Consider the following 16,571-nt stretch of genomic DNA (forward strand, 5'->3'; position numbering starts at 1 on the left):
GGAAGTAAAGCGAGAACAGAAAACGCTTGAGAGCATATGGATGGAAAAGACTGGTTTATGTTGAAACGGTGTAAGAAATACAACTGGAGGATAATTTTGGAGGATGTTGTTTGTGGTGTTGTTAAACTGGATCTGTGATTTAGTCCAGGCCACTGCCTAACATAAACTTGTCGGAATAATAGAAACACGCGTCGGTACAGAACAATACAGTTCAGTAGTACTACCAACCACAGCCTCCATGATGAAAAGTTGTTTAAAAGAAGCGAGTGCTAAATACCATAGAAGCTGTGATTTAGTGCAGGACTATTACGCCACAATGCATTCATGTTCTCTAGTGTTTCTAAGGAAGTGTCTAGCGAGTGTGTGTGCAGTATTTTCATAGCAAAGCTTGTGGCCTTTCACTTTTACACCCTTTAAATTGGCTGAAAAATCATTTTGAAAACTGAATGATCATTTTTGGCACTACGCTGCTACTGATTGTGCCTCCTCCACTTGAAGTAAGGTGACACCGTGTGACCTCCCCTTACGTGACAGACATCACAGTGAAACAGCGGTGACTCATCTGTGTAGCGTTCAAGGCTTCAAGGTCGCAGCTTCATTTCCTCAAGTCTAACGGACACTTACCAACAGCGCGCCACACAAAGGAGAGCACCAGAAAAGAGAGGCGAGATGAGTAATGTCAGCATGAGTGACACAAGTGATGAGGAGGATAAAAAAAAAAGTTGATAAGCTGCTCCGGGAAATTCTCCCATTTGCACAGCTCTGCAGTTTCGAAATTGCAAGTACAAAAAGACATGAAAGCCCAACAGTCCATGTAAAACAGTTTATTGACCCACTGATATAACATTCCTGTACAGAATAAATAGTGCAAAGAGAAAAGACACCCACAGCAGCAACATCACGAAACAGATTGACATGAATGAAATGTACAGATCTAAACGAGTGGAGGGTTTGAAAAATCAGAGTAGGTCTTCTTTTATGAAAGCTGTGTCACATGTTGTTTAGAATACGCTTTGTTATATACAATAAAATAAAATAATAATAATAAAAAAAACAGTTAGGAATTGCACATGGTGATCACTCCTCTTTGGAATGACTGATACGTCTTTGCTATCATCTCCGCCACGGACCGACTCTCACAGAAGCAGACATGACACCGTAGAGAACATAGAGAACACTTGGCTCAGCGTAACAGAGGAAAAACTACCCATCGACCTATGCTACAGGTGCTTCTAAACAGACAGAGGCAGGACCTGTCTTTTTCTCCCCCCTCTATTTGTTTTGCAACACAGCGCTGTGGTTTAGGGACAGGAGTCAATTCATCCTTTGACAGGAAGGAAAGACGCAAAACTGACACCCGCCAAGACGGCAACAAGCTTCTGTACATAGCTTATTTTCAAGAGGCCGCACTGCTGATGCTACATTCAGAATCACTGAGAAGTCGTGACGCCTTCCTGGCGCAAACGCGTTCATACCGTAAAGTGTGTCAACGCTGACACTGAGCAACGATGTGTGTCACTTGCCTCAGCAACTAAAGAAACAGGATGTAGACAAATAGAGATGAACGAAAAAAAAAGCCTCTGTGTGTGTGTTTTTTTTCTATCTCTCTCTCTCCCTCTCTCCAGAGCGCCGGTTTCACAAACTGCTGCAGTGATTAATTCGATGCATATCTTGCGTGAAACTCCTCACGCGATATGCAGATGCGCGCGCGCGCACACACACACAAGCACACACACAAACATACTGATTCATATAAGCACACACGGTGTACAGATTAGCCCGACTGCGCTTTCCCTAAGCCTGTTATGTCAAGGCTTTGTCGGCCACGTCACACGGCGACATCAGTGACCCCACTGCTCCCCCCAAGTGAAATGTCCAACAACGATTTAAAGACAACTGTTAGCATAGCATTATATGGTGCTACGTTAGCATCAACAGAAGCCTTTTTCCTTTTTTTTCTCCATGTGTTTCGTCAGCACTTCTGTGTTTTACGATTCTATCTTTTACAGATTTATTGTTTGACATTTGTTATGTAGCACAACAGAACACCTTTTAAGGTATAAATCACATTATTTACTACTTTTCCCTGCTTAAAACAATACATGCAACTCCTTGAGCCAGCGTTAGCAGTACTGAAATCTTGAAATTTAGCTTTAGTTTAATATGCAAAGACTATTACGCAGCTTTCATGTGCAAAAATATATGGTAGGAATTTATATCTTTATTTATATTAAGAATAATATGTTAATATTTTGTAGCACATGAGGTTCTTAAAATAGACAGACATCTTTGTTACAAGTCAGTCAAAAAAAAAAAAAAAAAAATCAACGCCTAGCCTGAGAGAAGTGCCAGAAAACGGTTGCGGTGTCGTGGAAATCAGAACGTATTACTGCGACCATAACATTATAACCAGCAAATTAGTTTGCTCCGTAGCCAGTGAACCTCAGCTTGTTATCTGGTGTTACTTAAATCTGTGGTCAAAGGTGGCACAAAAGTTCTTCTGTGAATACCACCTCAGAGTTACTCAGCCACAAGTTGTGTCAACACACTGATATCATATGGCATCCTTGGCGCACCCTTGAATGGCCAACAATCAGTACTAGTTCAGCCAGCAACCTTGGATATAAAACCTTTAACTAAAGATTCTCTTCCAGTTGTAAATATATTGTGGACTCCTATAAATGTTGAGCAACTTTTCCATTGCTTTCAACAACCATTTATGTACAACAGTGCTGGTGAGACTATACAAAAGCACTTTGAATTTGTCTTTTAGTTTTTTTTGTTTGTTTTTTTTAATCCAGTTTCCTTTGTTATTGTCATTATCACACTACCTACACAGCAGTACTGCATTTGCTACAAGATATGGCACAAAAAAGAACGTAACATAATGTGCAACTTAAAGCTTTGGGCACTTAAAATATTGAGGTAGCAAAACAATCTTTACAAACATTAATTAATTTCATATGGCTGTTCCTACCAAGGTTTTAGCAGTTTGGTTAGAATGTGTACTTTGGCACCAGCTACAACCTGACGAGGCTCTCTGAGGATGTGGTTGCGTCCTGAAGAGGGCAGCCTCAGGCAGTGAGAAGGAGAAGACGGCTTCTCCCTCCGTGCGCTCTCCCGGTCCAGTCGTGCCGCGCCGGTGCCGGCACCGGCGCCGATCTGCACGGCAGCGACTAATCTTTGATGTCCTTGATGACAGACAGCTGGGACACGGTTTTCTTGACCCGCAGTGCAGTCAGCCGCGCAGCAGAGTTGGCGTACCAGCACTCTCTCATCAGTTTGCCCATCACACGCAGAGCCTGGAGCGCCGGCGGGGAGACGGGAGGCATAAAATGAAAGGCAGAACAGTGTCATTTTGACAAAAGACTGGAGTAATGACCGCTACCCTTGGCAGAAATGCATCTAACATTAAGAGATCTGAGGGAAAATTCAGTGACCCTGTCCTGTCAGTCATTCCTCTAAGAGAAAAAGTGTTAGGTGTAGCACATCTTCTCCCATGAGCTGGTATGATTGCTTTGTGTATACACCAAACCTGGCATAACATTATGACCCCCTTGCTAATATTGTTTAGGTCTCGCTTGTGCCTACAAAACAGCACTGACTCAACAGATAATGGACATGGGTCTTCTGGAGGTGTCCTTTGGTGTCTGGTAGCAGAATGTTGTCAGTGGGGGACTTTGGGTCCTATGGGTTATGGCCACAGATCAGTTTGGGATCCCATGATTTTGAAGGTCAGGTCAACACCTTGTGCTGTTATCCATATTGTGTTGTGTGTCTACATCAGACTGAATCCTGCTGAGTGTCATTGCTATGTGTCCAGATGGGTGTTACATGTCTAAGTAACATCCACATCAATGCCAGGACCAAAAGTTTCCCAAAAGAACATTTCATTGTAAGAAAATGCTCAATGTTTTCCACTTCTCCTGGTTTTAATGTTGTGGCTGATAAATGTACACCTTCACACAAACTTACCTAAGGTTTGAAGGGAATTTTTAACTTTATAGACTTTGGTTCTCATATAATAAATTGGTTTGTACAAGATGAAACACGCAAGTCAAACCTAACAGGAGAACACAAACCTAATGTAATCAAGTAATCAGCTTTCAGCACCTACAAGAAATTTGTTTTCTGCATTTAATCAGTCCATGCGATCACAGAGGGAGCAGCTGGGGGGTTTAGTTGCTTGCTCAGGCCTAAACTTCAAACCAGTAACCACAGCTTCTTCTCTAACACTCGCCCACACATCCGCACGTCCAAGAACTGTGAAATGATTAGCTTTGCTTCAAACGAACCAGTCCGCGCAAAGTGTCGGGGAAAATGTATGTTACGTGTGCTGTGTTGTCACACTTGAAGAAAGAATCGGTAACTTGCTTGAGGTTTCACCCCTCATCCTAGTGGCTTCTTCCGCTCTGTCTTCAAGAAACCTCAAGCAAGTCCTTGCTAGGCCGTGACCTGGATGACTGAGCATCTTCACAGACATCGTCCAAGCTGGCACAAGGGCTCGTCATTTCTCGCCTTGTCTCTCCGTTTGTGCTGTTGCTTTCTGCTCTACACGGGAAAGGTGATGGCAAAAGTACTAAGAAAAAGAGAGCTCGAGGGAGAGCAGCACCAATCCTCTCGGCTTTTGCGCTTACCATGCACCTTCCCACCTCTAGAAGAGTTAAGCTTTAACTTTGATCTGCTGTAAATGTGCTGAAAACGCACTGTAAATAAATGGTCTCAATTCACATAACAATCTTTCTTTCATGTGTTGACGCATTACAAGAATTACATCAATACCATTTTATCTTTAATTAAAGATTATGATCAATAATTCAGTGACGTGCATTTTGGTTTTCCTTTCAAATAAAGTGGTCTAGATATTACGATCGCTGGCTTGCGTTTTCGTGCTCACTTGTACTCGCATCCGCTGACACACATTAGTGCAATGTTATCATAGCTGACGCTGACATACATGACGATACAAACACAATTCATTTTGTCTCACCTCACAGCTCTGCCACTGATTGGGGATATTGGGTCTGAGTTTCTGGTCGCACACCACCTTCCTCATGTCCTCAATGGACGGATCTGAAGGCACCATGTCGTAATAAGGCAGCTGAAAATCCTCGTGCAGCCCTGGGAAAACAATTTGAGTTCATTGTCATGCTTTTCTTCAACCGGCTCCATGATCCACAGGACTAAATATAATAATGGGCTGAATATAAGCTCATGAACACACATAAATTTGCATAATGCAAAGGACACATATTCACCGACCGCTGCCGGAACAATTATTATTTGTGTTATTTGAGTGCTGTTTTGAAGATGACTTGTCCATTAAATGCTTCTCTTATAAGTGGGAGAGAATACGTATCATTTACCTCTAACAGAGCATCTTCTGGCCAGTTCCCAGAACACCAGGCCCAGAGAATAAATATCCGCCCGCTTGAATGACTCAAAGCTGTTCATATTGATTGTCTCATCCAGGATTTCTGGGGCCATGTACCTGCAGAGGACAAAATGATTAAAGTCTAATGAAACAAAATAAAAAAGCCTGGTACCGGTTTAATCAAGTTGCGCCCAAGCGTGGGGCTTGTTGCAAATCAGCAGCCTGTATTCTCCGAATTTAAAACTGCAGGTTGAATAGTCCTCATCAAAACATGGAGAAGGATAAGCTGCAGTTAATTTATTTGTATTATTGAAGGCGGTTACTTTTCTGGGAATGTATTACTATGTTGTTAAGTACAGCTTCATCAGAAAGCAGAACTCACTTCAGGCAAACAAATATGTTTATCTCTTGTGAACTCTCGATAGGAACCACTAGGTGTCGCCAAAGTCGAAAGGATGTAAATCCTCATAAAATTGTTCCAACGTATGCGTGATTAATTGCACATGATCGTTGTTCACACGGCAAAATAGTTGTGTCATTGTATCATTCTTGCATCAGTCCTGTTTCACTCCGTCTCTCGTGCCAAATAACCCGATGTTCAGTGACTCTTGCTCAGCGTTTTTCTCAACAGACTTTCAACAACAACCCATTTTATTTTTGCACTGTGTACTACTCTCTTAGCACACAAAGCAAATTATTTCTGGAATCACTACGGGGACTGAATGTGCAGACACATGGAAACACGTGCTAGTGATTATTTGCTTTCCTTGCAGGAAACACATTGGGAGCCAATTAATAGTACTGGCCAATTATTTCAGAACAAACTAACTTTAGGCCGACTAATAAGTGAACTGCAGACTGTGAGCACTTTGGACGAACCAGCTCTGGTTTTAAATCACATATCTATTTTGTGTGTGTGTTCTGACGTAAATCTAACCTCTTAGTTCCCACTCTGTGGTTGGACGGTATGTCGATGGTGTTTGTGCTGGAGTCGTGTTTCACGGCCAAACCCAAGTCAGCGATGACTGCCGTCCCGTTCTTCTTCACCAGGACATTTTTAGACTTCAGGTCTCGGTGAGCAATGGCAGGCTTCCCTAGAAGCAAGAAGGTAACAAACAAAGGTGTTGTACGTTACCACGAGTGTTTTTGATCTGTCAGACATAGGTGAGAATGGGGGAGATGTCATATAATATAAACTTAATCAATGATTATAAACTAATCATTTCCCAGTGGGTTTCACTTTGCAGTTTTGTGTTTGAGTTGATTAACTAATTGACATATAATGAACACCAGCCAATTGCTGTTAGAAATGGATTATTTATTTTATGCCATTTATCAAGAAGCAATCCCAGGTACTTACTAGTTGCTGCGTCTCCAAAGTAAACAATATGTGCTTTCTTTGCTTTGTGCAATAATCAGTTGAACATCTTTGCATTTTGAACAAATGTTCAAACAAACTTAGACAAACAGCGATATCACATTGGTACCTGGAAAGCTGATGAACTCCTGATATGAGTTCTTTTAGACTAAAGGCAAATGCACTCATGGCAAGTTAAGCATTAACTGTAATTGTCTCATATCACGTTGTAGCCTTACCCTGTGTACCAATGATTTCCATGTGGAGATGTGCAAGCCCACTGGCAATGGACAACGCCAGAACAATCATTCCTTCCAAAGATACTGTGTACCTGTTCAGGTAATCATACAGAGAGCCATGCTCATGGTACTCTGACACCAACCAGAGCTGAGTCCAGGACCCGTTATCTGCAGGATGCAGCAAATTATATCACATTATCTCATAATATCTGTCATTTCTGTTTGATTAAATTAGCCTTGGACATCCAGGTGTGACACCTTTGTTATCAGCGGCAATAAATCCGAGGATGTTCTCATGCCTGAGCATGATAGTCTGATAAATCTCCGCTTCCCGGAACCAGGACCTCTCGTCCCGGGAGGAGAAGATCTTCACAGCCACGTCCTCTCCCCTCCATTTGCCGCGCCACACCTCACCGAATCGACCTTTTCCGATGGTCTCCTGCAGCACAATGGTTCGAGCTATGGTCCGCTGGACCAGCAGTGGCAGCCCTGCAGGGTGCGAAGTAAAATAAGAGTTTTTGGTACTCGATTCACTTTGCTTCTCATCGCGAACCGTCGTGCCATCGCGTTTCTCTCACCTGATCCTGAGCCCGAGGTGCTCATGTCATAGATCAGATCTTTAAGACATTTGTCAGGCGACATTAGCATCTGGTCGTCCAGAGGTTCTTCTGGGTCCTGCTTGTGGGCTCGGCTGTAGGCACAATGGTGGCCTTGCACCAGGAACACCCCCAGCAGGATCCCGACACACAACAGGCAGGACGGCACCAGGATCACCACGGCGAGTTGCAGCTTGCTCCAGCCAGATTCTTCCAAAGGCCTCTCTGAAAACATGCACACAACAAATACAGACAGTATTATTATGACATCATAACAACCTGTCAGCTCTAAGTAAACAGGAAGGAGATCAATACAATTAGGTTAATTATCCCTGTGACTGCAGCACCCCCTGGTGGCTGCTGCCGATCATGACAATTGTAATTATCTCAAGTGCACAATATATTATGTATAACTACAGCAACAATAGGTAGAAAGCCTTCTGCGAATAACTCAGTTGCGCAAGAAGGCTCGTCTGACCTTTAAAAAGTTTTATTGATTAGGACATCGCTTAGTGTGCACAATTCAGAGAGGTGAAAATTGTCCATTTGGCAGATGAAGGGTTTTATCAGCCAAAAATCCAGTTTTTCCTGAGTTCCATAAAACTTCTTCACTGCTGATAAAATCCATTTATCATCCGTGATGAAGAGTCTTTTGATGTCAATAAACTTTTGCTCTCTAACAGGGGAAAATCTTTCTTCTTCTTCATTCATAATGCGTGACCTGAACTGATCAAAAGCAGGTGCACTGTGAGACCCTGTAATAAAACTGTGGCAAAAAAAAAACAAAAAAACAATGTAACTTGACATTTCCATCTCTGACCTTCATTCAGTCCGTGGGTGTACAGAGGGAACCTGGACACAAACAAAAACAGAGGAGCGGGTGGGAGTTGTGATAATATGGGATTTAGAGACGTGCCGACCAAACAATGCACCATAACGCTCTCATTAAATTACTGGTCTAGGGAAATATAAAAAGGGAGGATTTTGTAACTTTGACTTGGTCAACATGGAGTCCTTATATTAACTTCAGGAGTAATCGGTGAAAGTCTTTCAACATGTGAGTATTGTAATACTACAAGACATGAGAAAGCCTAAAACTAATACGGCGTTGCCATGTTTCTGGAGCCTCCGAATCATCTCAAATCCCCAAAGCGTGAAATGTTCTCACCGGGAGATCCTCAGACATGCAACATCTGCAGATGGCCCAATGTGAACTAAACCACAATTTCCTAAGACATCCTTAGCCTTTTACCTAAATACATGTCCTGCCATGTGTCCATTTGGAGCTGAGCAGATATGATGCAAAATAAGACTTTACTCTCCTCTGGCCCAGTAGCACAAGACCTTCCACAGACTGCAACTGTTCTTTGACTCTAAGGTGACTCTGCAGGGGTCAGCGGAATAAATGCAGCAGTGATTTCTAAAGCCATGCTTTTAGGCTGAGAGGAAGGACTCCAAAGTGTAAATAAAACCTACACAAACCTCAAACCACTCACTTCAGATCTATAACTGCAGGCCACGAATGAACATAAAGTCTTTATGTTTAGAAAATAAATAACACAGTGGACAAGCTCACATGCTGACATTTAGGAGGGCGATGGAACAGATTGATCGCGGTGTCCTCATTCACAGTCAGCCCCATCGTAGCCCCGGGGCCCTGCCACAACCCGTCTCATCAGCGCTGCAGCACTTCACACTTCCGTGAATCCACTGTATTACGTCTTTATTCTGTGAGAGTGACCCCCATCTGCTATCAGCTATCAGTGTCAGGTTATTCGCGATGAATGAATCAGTGGGGGGAAACACTCAGTTTCGGGAGTTTCGAAGTGTGGCTATAAGGAAATAATTTCAAATGTTTGAAAATCTAGGAAATAAAAGCTAAAAAGGCTGCTATTAGTGTGCATAGGAAACATCCAAAGTCTGAATATCACCAGGGCAACGTACATTAGTGTTTCCCTTTAGTGATATTTGATCTAGTTTTATATATTTTTTTTTTATTATTGCTTTGCAGAATTCTCGTTCACAAATTTTAATATTCAATTAACAGTTTGAGTCATCTTTCAAGAAGCCACTCTTTGAATATTTGCTATTATCTTCTTCCTATGTGACAATAAACCAAATATCTTGAGAGTTTGTACTGTTAGTTGCATGCGGCATTTTGTAATAAAGAAGCATTTTTCACTATTTTCTGATATTTGTATCAATCCAGGAAACACTTCCAAGGTTATGATATTAATAATGAGTTGCAGTCTAGTCGCACCTCCAGACTCCAGAATATTAATAATAACATTTAACATGTAACCATCGACATTCATTCTTTGAGATTCTGGCTTACAGTTTCCTACACCGGGCTCTGTAAGGCTGCTTTAAAGAAAGACTGCGAATCTCTCGAAGCTGCACCGATCAATATTTTCACATGCGGCCACAACAACGTGAATAACGCGCAAAGGCAACACTCGTGGCATCGCGAATACAGTAATTATCATCTGACCCCGCGCTTTCTGTCAGCTCCGAGGTGCAGTTTATCATTTTTTCAGTTCGCCTTCTTTGTTTTGCTGTGTCTTTTTTTTTTACGGCCCACGGCTTCTGGTAATTTGGTTTGCTCTCATCTGCCACAGCAGCGGCAGGCAACAATCTGTGATCGATCGCGGCACTAAACAAAACAAAGTTGGCTCGGGAACAGACGTGTGTGCTTGTTATGAGGTTTAGCTGCCAACTGGCTAAAAATTAAGTGATGGTGATTGATTATATTTAAAATATATATGCATATCTATATCTCTCTCTCTCTCTCTCTTTCTATATATATATATATATATATATATATATATATATATATATATTAAATAAAGTGCATGTGCATTAACACAACACACTAAAACCAAGTGCGGCCCTGACCTCCCAGCATTTTCCACTGACTTGTACATCCAGAGGTGTGAGTTACCCTCCTCTGCTTTAAGGCCAAACAACATCCACGCGGCGAGCCCATGAGAGGCTTTTAGGACTACATGCCTGACAGAGTATTTATTTATAAATCAGCGGAGGGAGGGAGAGGATCACTAGCCGCCGTCCCACAGCCACCGCCAGATTTGTTATGTCACAGGATCTAGGAGGATCAGCGTCCACCTCGTCTAGCCGCACCAGAATGAATGGGAAATCCCACACAGATTGGGCCTGTGTTGCTGCTGCAGACTGAAAGCCCCTGACAATCCCTGAGCAGTATGACATTAAAATAATGTCTGGGGGGGGGGTCTTTGTGTGTCTTCCCTATAAAATATGTGTTTAAAATAACCTAACACGCATCAGTTGAAAAAACGCCCCGTGGGCTGTACCTGGGTGTAGATGCAGCGTCTCGTTGTTGCAGAAGTCGGTGAAGCAACAGTTCCTCTTGGAGACGTTTCTGGAGCTGTAACAGAAGACCTGGCCCCTCATCTCGGAGGGTGACAGACATGACTTGACCGTCTCCTCCTTGCCATCAATCAACATCACCGAGTTCCAGCAGGCGCCGTCTGCGGCCGTCTCACAGGTGTGGTTGGCACACAGCTGGCACACGCACTTCAGACCTGGAAGATATCGAAGCGATCATGATAGTCAGGTCGCTATTTACAATACTCAACTACTTCTAGGTAGGCTCATTGGTATGTGAAACAGCAGAGGGGGTGGGACGGGGTGGGGGGGCGATATTCACTCGAGACAAATAAATTCACTCCCAAACTAGCAGGCGACACAGCACTGCACTCTAGTTACGTAAGGAGGGCCATGCTCTCAAATGACTGGAGGTGGAGGAACCAGAGTAATGCCTCTTAGTTTAACACCCACATAATCTTGTGTTCTCCTTGGAGCAGCTGTCATGCTTTGTTTGATAAGCCGTTGAGTGAGTGATAAGCAAGACTGCGCTGCCCGCTCACCAGAAAAACCTGGAAATAACTGATGATATACTGCATATTATTTGGTCAGACTATTTTAAAGGTGGCGGCATTTAGATCTCCCCAGAGTCCTCGTCAAATCATATAGTTGCAATTATAACTGTATAACTAACAACTGATGAATTAGTAGATATTTTTAGATTAGTAGATTATTAGTAGATACATTATTCATTTTGGAAAGAGTATGTAGCCCCAACCTGTTCAGTTAATGCCCATAAAAGTGAACATATTTGCATAAAAGTGGATGACTTTTCTGAAGTTTACAGATTTTACAGTTTGATAAACTATAAAGCGTGAGCTGAGTCCATCCTTGACCTCCTGATGTGAGGAAGTCACACATAACCTTACAACGCCATTTTTCACTCCTTTTTTAAGTTTATTTTTATTTGTTGACTGAACAATAAATCGAACCTGTCTCGGTTGGGTTACGCTTGTCAAATTGGTCAAATATGATCAATGATACTCGGCTGGAAGTGCAAAGTGCGAAAAACATTTGCTCCTACTGTACACATAAACGATATCTTTTATTTCTGGAACAGCTTATCAGTCATTTATACAACTGTTACTTATAAAGGAATAGGAAATGGTAATGGGATTTATTGACCATGAATAGAAATCATATAATTTTAAATGCAGCGGTGAAATGAGACGTCTGATTTCATCAGAACGGTTCGGGAAAGGACTGACCTTAACATGGCGAATTTTCTTCCTTTAAGAGCATCACCTGGGAGTTGCTTAGTAACAATCTTCTCAAAGATAATTAAGTTTAAACTGTTGCTCTGCATGTGAGGAGTGACAGGACTTGCCTTTCTAGAAGCAGACAAATAACTACAAGTCCGTATGAAAGTTCGATCGATCCTTTATGACATGACGGCGAAGAGGCAACGTTTCACCCTCTCCTCCATTAAAGAGAAGGGGCTTAGTTTGGGGAATATGTGGCCAAAAAAACATCCAAGCCGTCATCAGTTTGTAAAGCAGACAAAACGTGCTTAAAACTGAGTTGGGCTCTTGAAACAAAAACGGTAACAGCAAAAGAAAACTCGTATTCATGGATTCAAACTTCAATCCGGTGAGCATATAGAGGTCACTGCTTTCCTGAATCTGACTTTGAATCCAAAGGAAATACATAAACAATCCAGCCTTTGCAGCTCTCTTCTGTGTGTACACTCTTCTGTGGGTTTAACATGGAATTTGTGCGTCCAACGCCACGCCAACAATTCCACACTTCCCCTTAACGAATGACAAGTGGCAGGACTGGGACGTCGCTAAAGGATGCACCGTGGCCCAATTGAACCTCACATGGTCAGATATAATCGTATCAAAACAAAGTCCTTTAAATTCCTCATCCTATGCAAATACATATTCGGCTCTCTCTGGTTCGCCGTGTGTCACTAAATATGGATCATCCGAGCCACAAAAAGCAACAGAAGCTGTGCAGAGAGAACCAGAAATCAATCAAAGCTGAGCAAATACAAGGTTACTACACAGTTTGACAATGGAGAAAAGAAAAAAAAAATGTAACTGGAGTTTTAATTTGGTCCACGACCAACGGAATCTCCTTTCCAATCATTGTGGCTGCTGCTTGTCCTTGAAACTGCAAAGAATTTGTTTTTCTCCTAAAATCTGAATCTGATTGTGAGTAAGCCACTTAATCTTTTGAATCAGACGTCCCGCATGCTCTCACAAATGATGATAGAAAGTGTGCGCCCAGCTTCCCACGTTTCCTTTTCCTTCTCTCTGATGCTTGGTAAAGTTTCCATGGAGCCAGAATATACAGTATAATGCTGAGAGGGCTGGAAAAACTTTTAATTTACCTCAGAAATCTCGAAGAGAACGTTCACTCACATAGGAAAAGGCACAACAGGTTCACCCATAGGACTACTATATAGAATGACAACAACAACAATGGAGGATGTTTATACCACAGCAGAGAATGGGCACGAGTGGAGGAGCAGGTTTCCCTAACAACCGCACAACCCAACATTATTCAAGTGAAGAATATTTTGAATGCACAAATAACTTATAATGTGGAAATCACATTATCATTATAATCAACATTATCACATTTTCTTTTCTTGTCAAAATAAATTCTCTTTAAAAAAGAAACAATTGCTAAGGAATTAGCCAGATGCAATTCCACTTTTCAGTACTGAGACGCAAGGAGAACCATTTAGCCCACAATAACTGGCTGTAATTGAATGTAGCCCATGAATCATACTGGAAATTAAGCTACTGCATCCTGTAACGTGCACTACAGCCTCCTACTTTCAGTGAGGGCATCCCAGCACGAGCCGGTCAATTTGTCCCTCCATTCAGATTTAACAAATAAAAAGTACAACCTTGTAAGATCTGATGAGACAGAATGAGTTAGAGCTGCAAATGAGGACCAATTCATCAACGCTGATACTGACCGGCCGTCTTTACCGATTGTTGGGTCTACAGAAAGCCAGAAAATGTCAACAGGTGCAAATCAAAATTTCCACAAACAACAACAAAAAAAAAGTCCAAGATATTCAGCTTTCTATCACATATGAGAATAAAAAACTCAACATTGGAGAGAACAGTCTACGTTTCCTTGAGATGAATAAATCAGGTAGATGACTGACTACATTTTTCAGCTCCAGCAAGAATTCATATATATATTTATATTTTCTTGGGCATAGAAACAGGTTAAAGTCGGCAGAACAGGCCAGTTGGATACACACAACCTCTCCCCTACAAACGTGAGCCATTGGCAATAAACAATAAAACCTGACATTATTCAGGATCATTTGAGATATTTGTTCTGCTAAATCTATTTTTATGAGGCGCGGTGTCTTTTAATCTAAAGCTGTTAGATCACACCTGCAGTGCTTCCATCGCAGGCTGTTTGGAGGAGGTAACTTTTTTTCCCCCCACTTATTTTGCTTTGCATTCAGAGCTGAAAATAAAAATGAATCACATAAACTACTGGCTACTTAATATTTCTGTTGCTCTTTGATTTAACTTTTACCACCGTTAAATAATGTCACCTTTAAGGACCAATCGACTTAAGTCGTTGTATTTAATGACATAACTCTTCCGTTAGGTTAATAGTTCACAACCAGCGATTTGAAGAAGTCCCATCCTAGTTAGCAAGCACTGTGTGGCGCAGACAGTGGAATAACGCATGAAAAAAACTATGAACTAACTAACAGAATGATCACATTTGTTGAATATGATGCACGCTGTGTACCTGCAGTCAGCTGAGCGACAGACAGGAAGATCAACGCCGCTTGAAAGCCCTGCTTCCCGGGACAAGTCATGGCAAGAGCCGCATTTGCGCCCTCTCCGACGCACCGTTTACGCGGCTACTCTACAGAAAAACAAACAGTAACAGCAACAACAACAACAAAAAAACACATTGCCGTAGGGCTAAAGCAACCTCGGTCGTGCACCCTTCCAGGGTAAAATGACCGCGGAGGAAACTGTAAAACGCAGTGTGCTCCGCCTCTGTTGACTGGAATTTAAGCGGATTAGCGCCGCGGACCTCTGATGAAGACATGTGAATGGGAGCCAGAGAGAAAGTGTGTTGCACATCAATTTAACTGCTGCGGAGCCGGCGAAACACAAACACCTCCTCCTCCTCCTCCTCCTTCTGCCTGACTGCTGAATATGGAGATGAAGTGTTCACGTTTCGCTCGAGTTTGTAATGGATGGAAACGAGATCGTTAGGATTTTCACTGGTCACTGGATACTTCTGGGGAGCAACATCTTTTGCTCTGACTTTATAATCTCTTGTTTCTCCTGCTCATTAAGCGCATTAAGTCTCATTCAGCGTGATAACACTGACCTTTGACCTATTTATTAAGTTTTTCATATACATTAAGTTGGCATAGGGCATTCTTTGCCACTTCTCATGAAATGATTTGTCACAATGTGAACTTTTCTTGACATTTAAAGTACATATCTTCTCAAAACTTTATTGATTCGCCTCTTCCAAACATAGAACCTGCAGTGTCTGGATAAAACAAAATTACTCCAACTTCATGGACAATGGTGTTTATACCGTGTTTTCTCTCTTATCTGAACTTTCTTCTTCTTTTTCATTCTGTCTTCAGTGTTTACACAGCATTCTTTACTCTTACGCAACGCCACAGAGGAGGTGCATTCAATTTTCACTGTACTTCGCACAATAAAGTCATCGTGATTACAAAATGAACTTCACTTATGATGTAAGCTGAAACAATGGTCTTAAATCTAAATGTTGACCCACGGCCAATCTACCCGACAGGGCCACAGGATGGGGCAATACAGTACGCGAGGGGTGCAGATTCCCCAACGAATCAAAGTTTGTTGCCCCCAGAAGGACTGGCTGTTGCCCACTTTTCCGGTTTAGTAATTCAGCCAGCGGCTTATTATGCACCCCCGTGGCCATTGCAATTCCCATCCCTGCGTGTGAGCAGTGCTCGGGACAGCAAGACGGAAAAGAAAAGAGCAGGCTCCACAGACACCGCCGCCAACATCCTTCCCAACTAAGCAGAGAGTAAACACTCGGCGTACCAAATGAGTTTGCTGTACATTCACCTGCGTGCAAAGATCGACTTGTTTCCGAGAAATTATTTACAGCCGGCCAGCCATATGTGACCAAGCTTCTGCTGCCCGGGCGCCATAGCAACGGAAGGTGCCAGCGTCACCAGGGAGGGAGAGAATGAATGACTATAGAGGATTTCTTTTTCTCTTTAATCACAGCGGATTACGACAGCACTTCACTGCTATTAGTGAAAGGATGGCTCATGATATCAGAATCCAGAAGTCTTGGCTTTGCTGGGTATCATCATTTGTGACAACTGGAAAGTTGAGAAAACTCAGTCGTACAAATGTGCTTGCATAATAAATGACAAATTTAACTTTTCTGATAATTTGTACAGACAATGTTGGATTCATTGTTGCTAACTGTCTATTTCCTACTTGATCGTCTTTTCTCGGGGACCATTCATTTCAGAAAAATAAGACTTTAAAAAGACTCTGTGGCCACGGGATGAATAAAAAGACGCCGAACATGGAGACGAAGAAAGTCTGGCATCTGTTGACAAATGCAAGCGGGGCGTCTCTGCAGTGTAA

At 42.3% G+C, this 16,571-nt stretch overlaps 1 protein-coding gene across 1 annotated transcript; it reads right to left on the minus strand.

Moving 5' to 3' along the window:
• Positions 1-809: 809 nt before the first annotated feature.
• On the minus strand, positions 810-15,212 carry LOC125018212 (activin receptor type-1C). The gene is made up of 9 exons (XM_047601988.1): positions 14,704-15,212; positions 10,896-11,126; positions 7,549-7,791; positions 7,229-7,459; positions 6,971-7,138; positions 6,312-6,468; positions 5,367-5,491; positions 4,991-5,121; positions 810-3,302 (listed from the first exon to the last, which is right to left on the minus strand). Exons 1-9 carry the CDS (start codon positions 14,771-14,773, stop codon positions 3,177-3,179), a joined length of 1,482 nt encoding a protein of 493 aa, XP_047457944.1. The 5' UTR covers positions 14,774-15,212; the 3' UTR covers positions 810-3,176.
• Positions 15,213-16,571: the final 1,359 nt, after the last annotated feature.

The sequence above is a fragment of the Mugil cephalus genome, chromosome 12 (assembly GCF_022458985.1).
Source record: "Mugil cephalus isolate CIBA_MC_2020 chromosome 12, CIBA_Mcephalus_1.1, whole genome shotgun sequence".
In the NCBI taxonomy this organism is placed as follows: Eukaryota; Metazoa; Chordata; class Actinopteri; order Mugiliformes; family Mugilidae; genus Mugil; species Mugil cephalus.

Bases quoted from the DNA above. Each gene is read 5' to 3' on its own strand.
- LOC125018212 (XM_047601988.1), bottom strand. From the start codon at position 14,773: ATGACTTGTCCCGGGAAGCAGGGCTTTCAAGCGGCGTTGATCTTCCTG. The intron at 6,469-6,970 runs GTAAGGCTACAA...TCTTGCTTCTAG, and splicing joins GGAAATCATTGGTACACAGG to GGAAGCCTGCCATTGCTCAC. The intron at 5,492-6,311 runs GTTAGATTTACG...TGTCCTCTGCAG, and splicing joins CACAGAGTGGGAACTAAGAG to GTACATGGCCCCAGAAATCC.